Below are 15,647 nucleotides of genomic sequence, written 5' to 3'. Positions count from 1 at the left end.
TCTCTGGGCTCGGCCATCCAGCCAGTTTTTAACCCAGCACAGAGTGCACTTATCCAAGCTGCAAGCAGCCAGCTTTTCCAGGAGAATGATGTGGGAAACAGTGTCCAAGTCCTCACTAAAGTCCAATTAGACAACATCCACAGCCTTCCCCTCATCCACTAAGCGGGTCACCTTATCATAGAAGGAGACCAGGTTAGTGAAACAGGACTTCCCTTTCATCAACCCATGCTGGCTGAGCCTGATCCCCCGGTTGTCCTGCACATGCCGTGTGATGGCATTCAAGATGATCTGTTCCATGACCTTCCCTGGCACCGAGGTCAGGCTGACAGGCCTGTAGTTCCCCGGATCCTCCTTCCAACCCTCCTTGTAGATGGGTGTTACATTTGCTAACCTCCAGTCATCTGGGACCTCCCCGGTTGACCAGGACTGTTCATAAATGATGGAAAGTGGCTTGGCAAGCTCCTCTGCCAGCTCTCTCAGTATCCTCGGGTGGATCCCGTCTGGCCCCATAGACTTGTGAGCATCCAGGTGGAGGAGCAGGTTGGTGACTGCCACCTCTTCAACAACTGGGGCTTCATTCTGCATCCTATCTCCATCTCCCAGCTCAGGGGCCTGAAAACCCCGAGGATGACCAGTCTGACTATTAAAGACTGAGGCAAAGAAGGCTTTAATTACCTCAGCCTTCTCCTCATCCTTTGTGGCAATGTTTCCCTCTGCATCCAACAAAGGAGGGAGATTCTCCCTGGCCCTCTTTTTGTCGCTGATATATTTGTAAAGACAGTTTTTGTTATCTTTAACGGCGATGGCCAGTTTATGTTCCAGCTGGGCCTTTGCCTTTCTGATCTTCTCCCTGCATAACCTCACAACATCCTTGTAGTCCTCCTGAGTCACCTGCCCCTTCTTCCAAAGGCGGTAGGCTCTCCTTTTTTTTTCCTGAGTTCTAGCCAAAGCTCCCTCTTCAGCCAGGCCGGTCTTCTCCCCCGCCTGCTCGACTTACGGCACATGGGGACATCCCGCACTTGCGCCTTTAAGATTTCCTCCTTCAATAACGTCCAGCCTTCCTGGACTCCTTTGCCCTTCAGGACTGCCTCCCAAGGGACTCTGTTAACCAGACTCCTAAACAATCCAAAGTCTGCCCTTCTAAAGTTCAGGGTAGTGGTTTTGCTGACCCCCTTCCTTACTTCTCCAAGAACTGAAAACTATCATTTCATGGTCACAGTCACAGACCACCACATCACCCACCAGGCCTTCTCTGTTTGTAAACAGCAGTTTTCTCTCCCTGTTCTCTCTGGGGAGAGATTTTTATCTTTTTCCAATCCTTCCACTTCAACAGTCAGCTAACTCCCACTATAGCACTCATAAAATTATTACAAATCAACATTCTTAAGATTATTTCTCAGAGTAGGGTTCAGCTCTAGGTTCAGATGCCTAAATTCAGGTATTTAGTTAATGTGTAGAAACTAAGTTGCTATTACAGTGAAGTTCTGGAGAGATTCATACAAAATGTAGACACCCTAGTTTATGGCACGACAAACAGCATTCTAGACTAGTGACTGCTCTGACTAGACCTTCCACTGGTTATAATGGGAGACTGTGTTTCTAGTGTGCAGGCAGAGACTATTTGAGAGGCATTGAGCTTGGATCTGAATCCCACCAGCACTCTAAAGAACAGCATCTAGCTGCCTAAACACAAGCACACAGTACCATTTGAGATACAGTCGTGTACCTAAGACATCTGCATGATGTGACACAGCACTGATCCATGAAAAGCACAAGTTTCCCACAAATAGCGGGAGTCCTGCTGGATTATATGAAATGGTATGATGACTGAACCCCGCTTTTAGGGATTCCTTCAATTGCCTAAACTTAGCTATGCAGGGCCATTTGAAATGCTCTAGAGTGTCTTGCCTGGCCTTCAGCTGCCACTCTAGTAAAGGTCTCCTCTAGGTCTTCTGCCAAATCCACCATGTGGATGTCTCAAAGACCCTACAATGTCTCAAGTGGCACTAGAGGCCTATGTTTAGGCAAACTTAGTGTCCTCACATCTGCCACAATACATATGCTTGGGAAAAAAAATCTGCTTTCTACACAGCTGTACATAAAATCCTCCTCTGTTGCAGCAAGCCTCAACAGAAAGCCTCAGTAACTGGAATTCAGCAACAGATAATAGGCTAATCACGTGCCTGGAGTCATGAAAAGACTCCATGGAATAATCCGCACTTTACCTTTTCCAGGCTACTGGCTGATCTAATCAATACTAGATCAATGTCTTTCAGTTCCAACAGCCCTTTACATTATGCACTGGACTATTCGTGCCTCAAATGGATGAGGCCCTCCATGCAGAGAGAGGTCTCCTGCTAGAAGGTAAACAGGGTGCTCAGGCAGTGTAGGACTTCTAAAAGTCAGGAGAATTTCAGACTTCATTCTCTTTCTGTAAATTAGGTAACTGGATTGTATAACTGTAGGTGTACTTCTGGAAATAGTCTGAACAGATTTTACATTGTCTCCTGCAGTGCAACCCACTCACTTCAAAATTTGGCTTCTACAGCTGTTCTGGCTAGATTTTCCTTTTTTGTCCCCATAGGACTATGTAACTTTTGTGAAACAAGTGAAGTTGGGTGAGGATCTAGATTGCATTGCTAAGCACTCATGTCAAATAACACTAGCCTCAAATCTGTTCCCTTTGATGCACATGTTTAATCTTTAACTCAGCATTCATAGAAGAAACAAACTTTTCATTTTATTCCATTCTTTCACCATACAATCTTTTATTAATCTGATCTGACAATTTTAGTAATTTATCCAATAATCACAACAGTCTATTCTCTTTTCAGTCATTAGATTAGAGAACATGTTAGTCTGCTATGAAGCTAGCAGTTGCAGATGTAGTTGGCCAAAGACCGGTCCTCAAACTTCCTTTTACTATACCTCATTTTTAAAGTGCTGATTCAGTATTTAGGGCACTCGTCCATGGGGCCAATATACATAATTTCAGGGACAACTAAGCCTAAGCAAATAGTCCCATTCAGCAACTCAGTACCCAGCAGAGGAGCTACCTTTCCGGTAGGTAGGAACTACCTGCCCACGGAGGGTGATGCCCTGTGCTTTGTGGTCAGGCAGCTTGGCTCGCTCCAGAAGAGGCAAGAATATGCTGCTTCTTTATTTCTCTCAGTTTGGTCTTGCAAACAGCACTGTAAAGAAGCATTCACTAACATCAAAGAAATATGCACTCAGAATGACTGGGCTGTGAAGAAAAAGAAAAGGGGGAATGGTCTGTCCACTTTTCCCCATGCACTAAGGAGAAAGGTGATAAGTCTTTTCCTTAGTCTGTAATATACAATACATATGCAGGAAGAAGTAACCATATAGAAAATTAACATGAAGGCTCAGTACAGCAGAAGCTGTCAAAGTGCACAGAAGCTGTAGTTTATCCCAGGGATGCTACCACTTTGCGTGACATGCTTATAGAACTATCACACCATCCAAATTCCTCAAAACCAAGCAAGAAACTGCTCTAATTACTTTGTTTCCATTCTTTAGCTTGTCATTTTTTTGTATTTTCATTGTTCCTATACTTCACAAGTGTTTTTAATTTTGAAAGCTTTTTTTTTTTTTTTTTTAATAAAGGTGTTTCAAGCTCTCTAGATTGTGGTGAGACACATTTTAAGGAATTTTATATAATAAGCAAATAACTTCTGAATTCTTCCAAAAAACAAGGGTTGAGTTTTGTGTTCTCTTTAACACTACTTCCATACTAAAACATCAAAAGCTGCTGTTCAGTTTCTAGTAGTTTTATTTCTTGGCTGAAAACATTTAGTTTAGGTAAGTCTGTAAGATATCGTTTCTGTTTTGTCACTTACAGACATTCTATAATTGAAAATACTGCAGGACAATTAAACTTCAGGAATGACTCTCTTCAATTCTAATTGAAGAAAAAGTAACTTATAATAAAACAAACCAGCATTCAATGGTGACAAGGCAAGCTGGGTGACCCTGTAGTCAGAACCGGTATCTTGTTTCATTGTTTAATTGCTCTAATTTTAATATCTATGGTTTTAATTTTTTTTTTACATAGTTTAAGCCAACTGCATACTCAGGGACGCGAGGGAGTACGGGTTCTAGCATTGGCTACAGATATGAGTAGTATGCATATGTTTCATCCTCAGCTCTGCCAATATTTCTCAAACCTGACGCGCCGTTTCAAGGCTTGGCCTCTTCTGAGTAGCGTGCCAGTTCTACTGAATGGTGCCAAATGGTGTGCTGACAATCGCGCAACCTAAATCAGTTGGCGAACAGTCCCTGAAAGCATCAGCACCTCCTTTCCCAGAGTCAGTTTGCAAGGCTCTTAGATAAAAGAAGGCATACAAAATGCAACATTCACCATTTTTAGCTTCTCTGTAATGTATATTGTTTGAACTGAAAGGTCCTCACGTGCCTTCGTTGCAAAATCGCTCGATACTCCAACTTGTGAAGCTTTAAACAGGTAGTATACAACTGATAAATTTTGAGTGCCAAAACAGTTTTTTTCCTTTATTACAATTTCTGTTAGTAATATAGAAACCTTTGTGAAATAAAAAGTTGCCTAACATGGCTGAATTCAGGGTTGACAGCTTTTTTAAAAGCTCTGCCTTATCAAAGGGCATCAAGCTTCCTAGTATCAAACTTGCGTGGATTTTACTTGAATAAAGAAAATCCAGAAAGGACTCCCAAGCTGTCTCATCAGAATGAGATGAAAAAAGTTTGAAGTTCTTATCTCTGTTGTGAAATGAACTGCAGTATACAGATACCCAACCTTCCAGAGCCCTAAGCTGATAACTTCACATGATTCAGCTCAGCATCACGCAGACTTTATCAGCTCAGGTCGAGATGCAGTGTAATGGCAATGACCCAATGCTGTTAACAATCTAGCGAGTATTGCATTCACTAGCTTGACTGAAGAGCCAGGTTAATACATCCATACCTCATCCACTCCCAAGCTGGACTGTATTTTATCTACTTAACTACCCCTAAGAGGGGAGCAGATTTGCCCCGCACTTCCTAACTTAGCACAGGAAGAGACTGAAAAGGCTAACACCTTACCCCGGTGTTAGACACTGCCTTAAATGCCTTACCCTCTGCCTTGCTAAGAGTTTTGCATTTGCAATTCTGTAGCCTGCCTTCCACTTGCAGCTCTGTAACTCTTCACCTAAGTCGCCTGGCCAGCATTTTCCAGTTTCTCTAGCTGTATTCTTCCCTTGCTGTTATTATCAAGGCCCTTCACCTGCAAATACCAATACGTTGACAGTGTTGTATCTATAGTGTACCGTAGCCCTTCTCTCCTCTGCGCTTTTCCTATCCATTGGCAGTAACTTTTGGTATACATTACAGAGCCCAATAACATGCATGCACAAAGCTCAATAAGCAGCCAGTGTTCAACACCTGCCCTGATGCAGCACTGTCAGCATCATAAGCTAGAACAAGCAGCAGGGAGCTTGAGCAGGTCCTGATGAAAACCACAGAATTACTATGGGAAAGTGTTATGGGGAACCCTTGCTGCATAGGAAAGGACACCCAGAGGAAGATGCTCATCTGGGAGACCCCCACCACTTCCCTTCCAAGCTGGCCACTAGGAAAACTTTCCCCTTTCTCTTTTTTTCCTCTCACTCATCCTCTTTCCTTTTTTCCATGAAAGTAACTTTCACCTTCAGTATCAATTTACGCCATCAGCCACAGACCTTGCAAATGGATCTTTGCATCTTGCATGTAAACCTGTTTCAACATGCTCTGTGCTACTGACTGCCCATATAAATATGCCATGCTGCATGCGAAAGTGTAGTTCTTCACATGCTTAAATCAACCTGAGCTGCCCTTAACTTCCAAACACACATTCCTGCTCCCTCTCCGGTGAGGGCACAAGCTCCTGTGTGACTAGGCGAGGAGGTGTTTAAGGACAGTTTTAAGTCTAGGAGTAACTTCTCCCTTTCCCTCCCCTGACAAACTGATTCACTTCTGAGCAGCTCAACTCCCAGTGCTGGAGCCAGGAAACTCACAGGGACACAAAGTCTGGGGACAAAGGAAGGAGGAGGAATCACTGCCACCTCAGCATAAATCATCTTAGCCTGACATGGAAGCTAGCCCTCAACTTTGCATACAAATAGCAGCTCTTAGACCACATTTCCATGAGTTACTGAAAAGGATCTTTTGTGCCACTTGAAACACTAGACTTAACTGGTCTAAAGTTATGCCCTGGGATGAACCTGATACTTTTTTCTTCAAGTCACTCATCTTGCCAAAATCCAAGTTCCCTAACACAATCTCCTAATCTTAATCTGTATCTTAACCTATTCAAAAAGTACATTTTTTTAAACAGAGATCAGTAAAGGGAATTTAGTCACAGTATAAAAGACAAAAACAGCTTCCAACTTACTTAGCATATTTTGTATCTGTTTTAATAACAGATAATAATCTACAGTCAAAAAGTGATTAAAATGAAAAATACTGATTACAGCATATTACCTACATTATTTTTCAGATCTTATTTTTTAAAAGTCTATATGGTCTGCATTTACTTGGAACTCCAACAACTCTTCTATTCTACTACCCAACTGCTAACAACGAGCAAGCGAATGCTAAATACAGCATGGCAGTAGGAGATAATAAATGTAACTTAACATACCATGGGAACACAATACAGTACCACAGCATGTGCTTCGTATTTGAGACTTTGCTCGCTGTTATAACAGATCCAGAATCTGTCTCCAGACTTGCCCCGGTGAGGGTGGGTAGGAGATGCACGGCGATCCCGACAGGCAGGGCGCAGCACATCAAGGAGCCAGCGACCCACGCTGTAGCCAGCCCGCGTTGGTGCGGTGCTGCAGGGCCACTGCCCAGCGTGGCTTGCAGGATGGGGCTGTGCTGCACAAATCCCTCGCCGCAGGACAGACTCGCTGCAAGAGAGGGGCCCAGGGGCAGCTCCCCCTTGGTACCACCTATGTGGCCTTGCCTTTATCTAACAGCGCAGCAAGAAGTTCTCGTGTCAACATCATTCCTGCTTCGACTACAGCAATGAGAGTTGTTTCCTTGACAGAAAATCCTGTAAGAGCGTGAATGACTGAGAAGGGGAGGATCTCTGCTGCGGCCGAGGTCTGCGTGGCATGCTGCGCATGGGTCGCCATCCTGTTCGATGCTACACTGCTTGGGGCTCCCAGCATCTAAAGGTGTGGAAGATTACCTGCGCTATTCTCTTCTTATACCGTCAGCTCTAATAAATAGCATTTTAAATGATACCTTACAGAGTCTAAGTGCCTTTCTTACTGGGATCATAATGGACCAGCACCTCCCAATGCAAAACAAGGTGATGAACAATTATTTCCAACTCAGGAGTAGTCCCAAAACAGTACTATATGGCATCATTGTGCTGTTTGCTCTTTACTTTGGTATTTGTGTGTGAGCTGGTATATGAACTGGGGGTATATGTTTATGCAGATAGACAGGCAGATCTAGTTATTTACTACTTAGTTTTAGTTATTTATCAGTTTACTAGCCACAGTATTATTAGCCACGCTGTGTGGGCAGCTGCACTCAAAAAAGCACAGTGAAGCAGGTAAGCAGAGATTCTGGCCTTCTGTCCCACCCTGCCTGTTTGCTCTGTGATCAGAAAAATCAAATGCCCTTGGCTACCTAATGCGCCCAGCGAAACAAAGCTCATGTACCATTTTACCCTAACATGGGAACACGGTTCCCATGAAAGATAGTGCCCAAAGAAGCAAACTTAAAGATTGCACTAGACATACCAATCATTTTCTATGAAAATAAATAAAACCTTAAAAGTTAGCAACTGGTATGTGTTTCAGGGTTCTGCTTCCACAAATATATTTCAGTAACTAAGTTCAGATTCCAGAATTCCCCATTTTATGTTTTTTACTAGCTTGCATCTTTTTCAGCCTAGCTTTTCTATCTGTTAGTCAAACTAATCTCATTGTAAAAGCAATTCAAATAAATGTAGGATTTCTAAATATTAACAAAACTCATTTCAGGCACCATAGTTAGCTTTTTAAACCATGACATATGTAAGCAGTGACTGACAGGTCAGCAGTGAGTAGAAATACAACACAAGTAATACAATAATCAGGCACTGTTCTGTAGAGTAATAAAAGAGTTTTCTTCCAGGTTATTTTTGTTTGTTTGTCTTTTATAGTTCTAGGTATTGTTTCTATTAAAAAAAAATCAGAATGAAATGTTAAAACCCAAAATTTATCATGATTTAAAAATCTGGGAAAAAGTAAAATAAGATTAAGTCAACTGAAATATTTTCCTTAGACAATTCTGAAATGCTGCATTTTCATTTCAAACTCCTTAATTTTTAAACATTGCTGTAAATTCAATTTCTAATAAGAGAGTAATTTTGAACCAAAATAATTCTTCAGAGTTCATAACCTCGTTCTTTTTGATGATTATGAGATGCATAAAAATTAATAGGAAATCCATTAAGCAAACCTTTATAAGAAAGACAACATTTTTCAGTGATAAAACATGCCACTAGAAATTCCTGACCTGTTTTGTTTTTGTCTTATTTTACAGACTACACTTGGCATCACTTTTGGAGCTCCAAAAGACCTGATCTAACATAGTTCCTCTGCAGAAAAATAAGGGAAAATGGGAAGAAAACCTATCTCAGAGAAAGAAGTTTGGGGGATTGCAAATACATATATTACCTTAAGTTTCTCTCAGATTGTTGCATTAGATACAAATTACATTTAATTCAGGGTGAGCCAGGGCAGTTTTTCCTATCTGTACTAAAACTGTACAAATACCAAAGATGAAGATGTTTCAAAAATTTAGAACATATTGAAGAATAAAGTATTTGCACGGTCAGTTAAGAAAACTGCTCCACCCACTTAAATTTTAAAATTTTCTAATCTTTAAGAATTTGATAGTTTAAAAACAAAATTTTGAATACCTTCTTCTCAACGATTACTCCAACTTACTACAGTAAGGACAGCATTGATGGAGGGCTCTGAATATAGGTTTCTAAACTGTGAAATAAAGGATTTTTCTTAACCAAACACTTAACCAAACACAAACCATTCCTTTTCTTAACCAAGGAATAAGGAACTGAGATAGCTGACCAGGCCAAATGATTAAAAAAATAGAAACCTGAGAATGGTTTCAGGCCAATTTTCAAAATGCAGCCCTCTTAGTTTTATATCCAATTTCTAAGAAAAGAGTGCTTCATTTTTAATGAGACAGATTCTAATCACATGACACAAAATAAGAGCAAAGAAAAGCAAAACCTCTCTCTGAAGTTAATGCTCTGCCTCCTCATTGCCATGGCTGTAGACTGTAACTCCAGTATGCATATTAAAAATATAGAAACAGTTGGGTTACATGTCTTTATTCCTTTTGACATGCTTAGGGCACCTGTCTTCTTTCAGAAGGAGATTATGTGTGTTTCTAAATAAGGCTGCATAGACTTTCCTTAGTAAAAATCTGAGTTTTATTTTATTCTGAAATAACCTACGAAGTTCATAAAGATTTAGAACACATTGATAAGCAAAGGATAAAAACCATCAAATAATAGAAAAAGTACAAACCTCTGATTGTACATGCCCCGGAAATTATAATTTGCTCTATAATTGGGAATTGGCTTTGGATCTAATGGCCTGTAGATGGCAGGCTCTCCTCTTTTCATAGCCAGACCATTCAGTTCCACTGTTGGAGTTATACTGCCTGCAAAAAACAAATACATGTCAGGCACTTAAATCACAAATACTGCAAAACACACAAGCAGGACTGAGATAAGCAGCAAAGAGAGATCTGCATGATATTTTTTTTGCTCTTAAATTAAAAAAGAAGCAACTACAATGACATTTCAGTTTCTCTAAAAGACGGTAATATAGATGCATTCTCTATGCAGTTACAACAGATTAATCTTCACATATGAATGAGAAAGTCAGTGCCATAATCAAGCTGGTTATTCATCTTTCCAAAGTGCTTAGAATACATTATGACACTTTCTGAAACTACAAAGATAAAAGAATAATGTCGCTTCCCACTGAATGCCATTAAATAAAACCACAAGTAGAGCAAAGAGGATTGAAATAAGCAAGCAGTAATAAGCATTACTGCAGTCATTTGCTAATCTTACAAGTTAGAAAAAATGTATTATTTGCAAGACTTGAAAACTTCAGACTATGACTAAAAATTAATGATCTAACAAACTGAAAACTACTGGAAATCAATGTCACTACAGCCATCTACTGGTGACAGAATACAAAAATAGAAAGCAGCCAGCACTTGCCCACTTGCATGGTCTCCAAAATGCCAAATAAAAAACTACATTGTGACTTCTTTTTTTTTTTTTTTTTTTTTAAATAAAATGTTCGGCTACAGTATTCCTCACTTGCGCTGTTTTAAGAAAATCCTAAATGACCTAAATGTAAATTCATTCCAATCATTCCAATAAAAATGAGTTAATATTTTCTCAAAATATTTTCTTAAGAGGTTCAAATGAATCTAACCTTAAAACAGCTATGATGAATTTGCCAGTCTGTCATTGAGGCTTTATATGCCAAATGATTTTTATGCAATACTTATTCAAAAACTTCAATCAACAACAATTTTGATATTTTCCAGAGCAAGAAATGACTATGAATTCAACTATATAATAAAAATGCAAAATGTCATTTTGATGAGAAGATACCTGTGCATATACAATTCACCCTTCTTAGGGAAAAATTACAGTGTTAAGTGATAAAATTTTTTAATGAGTTCTCTTAAAGCCTATTTCTTTTGTTATCAGCTTTTCCCTTTAAGAATATGCTCAAAGCCAAAAAAAAAAAATCTAGAAGCTGAGTGATGATCTGCAATGTTAAGAATTAAACCCAGGATCTCTTTTTATAGAGGTGTGAGCCTCCTGCTTTCTAAACAGTCACAGTGACTGCAGAGGACACAGGGCAAAACCAGTGCCCTGGGTCTAGAGAAGCAATGTATTGATCTCCAAAGGAGCAAGAGAATACTATTGCATCACTCTCAACCAATCCTTAATGGCTAATGCTCAGGATAATACTCACAAGCTCTACAGGAAACTTACTCCTGCTTTTCTTCCAACATAGAGAAGATTAACTGCAAAATTACCCCATTTTAAGAAACTGGCTGAAGAAGGTTTTTTTTAAAAGGGCAAGGGGCAGCAGAGGGAAATAAAAAGGGAAGAAAAGGGGAAAAAGGCAGGGGGAAAAGGAATGTAAAAAAAGAAAAAAAAAGGAAAAGATTACTTTTTCACCATTTGCTCTCTTTTATATTAATGTGAAATAAAGTTAGGAACATTTTATTTATTTTATCGAACAAGACAGAATGGATCACTGAGCATGTGGCTGAGATATGTACCTCAAAAGGTGTTGCATGCATAGAAGGCAACTCACAGGTAACGCCTCAAAATGAAGGATTCAAGACACCAATATACATTCTTTCTATTGTCCAAACAACAGTTTCTAAAGCCATGTGAAAGCTTTTTGAAAGCACAGGTTGCTATGAAGGAAAACCTACTATGCAGGGATTATCTGTCAAAGTTCTCATGCCAAAGCCTGACCTTTTATTTACACCACAGATGCAATTTCACAGGATTGGACTAAGTAAAATTTGGCTCTTTCATCAGAAAATTAGCTAAAATAACTCTTCAGAAAAAATGTTTTACGATGGTAATAATGGTCAGTTCAATGTGGTTTTGTCCCATCTGTCTACTGTTGATCGTGTACAACCACTTTGTGTACATCTGAGCCTTATCTAAACAATCATATTCACTTACAGCTCAACCATTTTAGGTATGGGCATTGAAAATTCTCCTGTGCAAACTCCTTACAGGTTCTTCATTATACTAGTGTACCTATAAGACAGCTATGTTGATTCTCATCATCCAACTTAACTGATATCTCGGTTAACTTAATTAGTGGCATAATATTCCAACAATTCAACAAGATTTATTTCACAGAGGAAAATGTCATACCTGGATTATTGTTAACATTATTTTTGGGTGGTCTAGGCGTTGGTTTGGGAAGGGTAGTTTCATTCAACGCTTTGCTAGCCGCAGCGTGTTGGGCCTTTTTAATACTGCTTCCTTCAGCTTCCCAGGTCTGTTCTCCGAGAGTCAGCTGCACTGTGAACATCTTCAAAGACAAAGAAGAGGTAAACACTGGCAAGATTATCACTGTGGATTAGACCAATCTGTATAAAAACTTCCAGGGCTGAAGAGAAACCATGCTCTCTTTTCATTATATTCAACTCCCAGATAACACATCTGGTTCTTAGAGAGATCAGTGAGTCCGTATCAGTGGGCAACATTTGGCCTTTCAAATGACAAAGTAAAGTAGTGTAATGTTAATGTCAACTATAAAAGAACAGAATAATATTTAAACCAAGTAATAACAACTGCAAACTGATCCTCTGCTCTTGGAAGACTATATACAGGTCAGTTAAGACCACATTTCTTCACACATTTGAACACGTTTAGTCACTTTACCTGTAGAAAACAGGTAAAGAATGCTACTAGGAAAAAAAAGTAAGTTTGTAATAATTCTGAATGGATATAAACGACTGCACACTCTTTGAGGCAGCGGAGAATTTGGCCCAAATAGTTTTACCCAGTGAAAGAATTTCCCACACAACCTGATTTCTGAAAATAATGTATATTTTAGGGCAGAGTCACAACTCAAATACGTTCAAAAATATAAAGTAAGAAAGAAAAGAAGTATTATCTTGTTGAATGAAACTGAAGTTCTTTAATGCGGACTCTATAGTGAAGACAGGAACTGTAAAAATTCAGAGTTCAGAAATGGACTACTGATAAAAACCATATATATTTTAAAATCTGCAATAAAGGATTATTTCAAGCAGTATCTACGCTGTGCAAGTCGTGAAGATAAAACTCAATGCATATTTAAGATATTAGATAGACTCTATCTTCTGTATAATACGTACATGTTTTGTTTACATTTAAGCATCTAAGAACGAGAGGAGAAAGGGTAAGAACTCAATGTCTTTTCCATATCAATTCCATACATATAAGGCAGGATTTAAGAGTCAGATACACACAGTAAACTAAGATATACCTGCCTCAGAAAACAGACTGACTTGCTTGAGGCAACATAAAGAAATCTACATATTAGTGTGAGCAGTATATAAAGTAAAATTTTCATTTTGATAGTTATTTGCTCTACAATTTTTAAAATCATTTAAACGTGCTAGATCCAGGACCAGGTATCTAGAGATGGGCATGATGGGCAACCTTTAAATTTGCCTTTACATATATTTTCATTTAGCATGTACTTGCAAACAAGCATTCGAACACAAGTATGTATGTGCCTCCCAACTCAGCCCTACACACATGCACACAGTGCATATGAACTGAATGCTATAAATTCATACTTGTGTCTTAATTACAGGCTTCAGTTTTGGCCTACTGTAATTTTCAGCAGCACAGTGCAAGTCCCCGTATCACAGTGCCTATCACCATTTTTTCCACAGCACTTGTGACAATTTCCTCACAGACAATGGGGGAGAGAAATAGTCTCTTAATTTTGCACTCTGTCAAACCCTACCCCTATCTGAAAGCTAAGCTGGGTATTAGAGCTAAATACCCATAATTATATAAATTATCTACAAACATACATCCTTATTACTAAAAGAACTGAAATTTGATTTCTGGATCTGGACTTTATATATTTTATATTTTGCAAGAAAGTATCAGTGTAGTATTTTTATAGGAGGAGAACAGTCTTGAATTTCAAGAAAAATATGATGAGTAATGGCTACTTATCTACCTATAACTCTCCTCTTAGTGCTTACAGCAATAAACAGGAATTTAAAATAAGAAAGGGCTTGGTCAGTAAACTTCTATAGCCAGAGCTCTAACCTTCTCACTTAGCCCATCTGACAAAAAAACTCCTGCAAAAAACCACACACAGTAGTAGGTGGGAATTTAATTAAAGGAATCAAACTTCCTAAAACCAAAATCTGGAGCAGCCAATGAAGAACTGAAGTTCTGCAAGACCAGAGCTGACAGTTCTGCTATGGACTGAGAGGCATTTCTCACCATCTTTCTGAGAAGTTTGTATTCCTTACATCCAACCTAATTTACCTGATGGCTAGAGAGTGGAAATGCAAAGGCCACTGCGCTTTGTGCTTGTTTTCACTCCGCTGTGTTCGTAAGGTCAGTCTCCCTTAGCTCTGGCAGTTCTTTCCTCCTTACTTTTTCTGCATGTAGAACTTTCTTGCCTCCTTCCCGGCCTTTTGAAGTGCTATGTCCCTTACCCCTTTCCTTCTTCTCTGTACCACTATCCACTTTCTTTTGCCTCTGTTTCTTTTAAATTTGTCTCCTGAGATGTCATTGACATAGAAGCACGGAAGAAATGATCGATCTGACTAATGTACTCAAAAATGTTGTTTATGATAACAAAGGCTTCCTGATTTTTCTTACGATGAAGAATCCACCTGGAGGGAAGACTCCTAGAAACCCTAACCGCACTGTCAGTAACCACCACTTCTCTCCCAGCTCCACTGTTTCTGGTTTCCCGTTTTACCCCAATTGTCAAAACTTACTTTCCAGTGACAACTAGAAAAAAGGATATAAAAATTTACTAGCATTTGTGGTCACGACACAGACAGCTGTCTTGTAGAGCATGTCTCTGAAAATCATGAAAACCACTAGTGGACAGGAACAGAATATGTGTAGGAGGAAAGCAGCGTGAGACGCTCCTTAAATGGCAAACAGCAGCAGCAGCATTACATTCTTCAGGTCATGCTTTGTAGGACAAACTCAGCTCTGTTTCACATATTCTATCAGGTATATCATCATATTACTAGCAAGACAGTATATTAAACTACTATCACAGTCATAATAATTCCTATGTCTCTGCTTTTCATAGGTCAAAGGTACACAAGTCTGCATAATCTTATTAATATCACCCTTGTTCTTCATCCCCTTCCCTCCTTTGTTTTTCTCATTTGCTGCACAGGTCAAAATAAGACAATATTCTTCAGAGTCTACAGAGCACATATCTTCTGGTTTTTTGACTACTATGAATGTAATTAAAAATAATAAGAGATAAATTGAAAAACTAAAAAATTAAGAAATCCATTGAAAGTCTGGCTTTCAAAAGTGCAGCTAATGCAGGCTCAAATCATTCAATGATATTCGTTCCTTTAAAAGTAGTAACAAATATATGTGAACTATTTCTTATCCTGCTAAAATTTAAAGTATAGTATGAACGTAATGTAATGTAACTCAAATCTCTCTACTGCTGAGGAATACGAACAGCCAAAACCACACCTTTGGTTCAACCAAAGCACTTCTTATTTCACAATAATGGAAAAAAGGTAACAAAATAAATATACAGCACAACAGTGAAAAGTTACAGAAAGCGCAACAGATTTAACACGCCACAACTTAAACCAACCAGTGTATCCTGTGGTGCCAAACGCCTCCAGGAAGGGGAAGAGCACTCAAACTTCCATTCACAATGAGGGATCCTAAAAGCTTGTTGATTCTCAGCACCCCTGCCCCGGCTGACACCATTTCCACCAGCATAAAGGATGCATGAACACCAGCCAAACCAGAAGGTCGGTGATTTGCATCAACTCTGCACCAGCTGACAACATAATGTGCAACCGAGAAA

At 39.3% G+C, this 15,647-nt stretch overlaps 1 protein-coding gene across 7 annotated transcripts in view; it reads right to left on the bottom strand.

The window, feature by feature from the left end:
• STAU2 (staufen double-stranded RNA binding protein 2) overlaps positions 1-15,647 on the bottom strand; it is a 174,203-nt gene that overhangs the window by 137,029 nt on the left and 21,527 nt on the right. For all 7 annotated transcript variants that reach the window (XM_087751507.1, XM_087751473.1, XM_087751517.1 and 4 more), the window contains 2 exons: positions 11,981-12,140; positions 9,573-9,708 (listed from right to left, as the gene is read on the bottom strand). In XM_087751507.1, the coding sequence (XP_087607633.1) occupies positions 9,573-9,708; positions 11,981-12,140 (296 nt within the window). The remainder of the gene's footprint in view (positions 1-9,572; positions 9,709-11,980; positions 12,141-15,647) is intronic.

Source organism: Nipponia nippon, unplaced genomic scaffold, assembly GCF_047370975.1.
Source record: "Nipponia nippon isolate SJK-2023a ecotype South Korea unplaced genomic scaffold, ASM4737097v1 scaffold_1, whole genome shotgun sequence".
NCBI classification, from domain to species: Eukaryota; Metazoa; Chordata; class Aves; order Pelecaniformes; family Threskiornithidae; genus Nipponia; species Nipponia nippon.
Note: the sequence above shows the minus strand (reverse complement) of the source record. Positions and strands in the feature narration are given on the sequence as shown.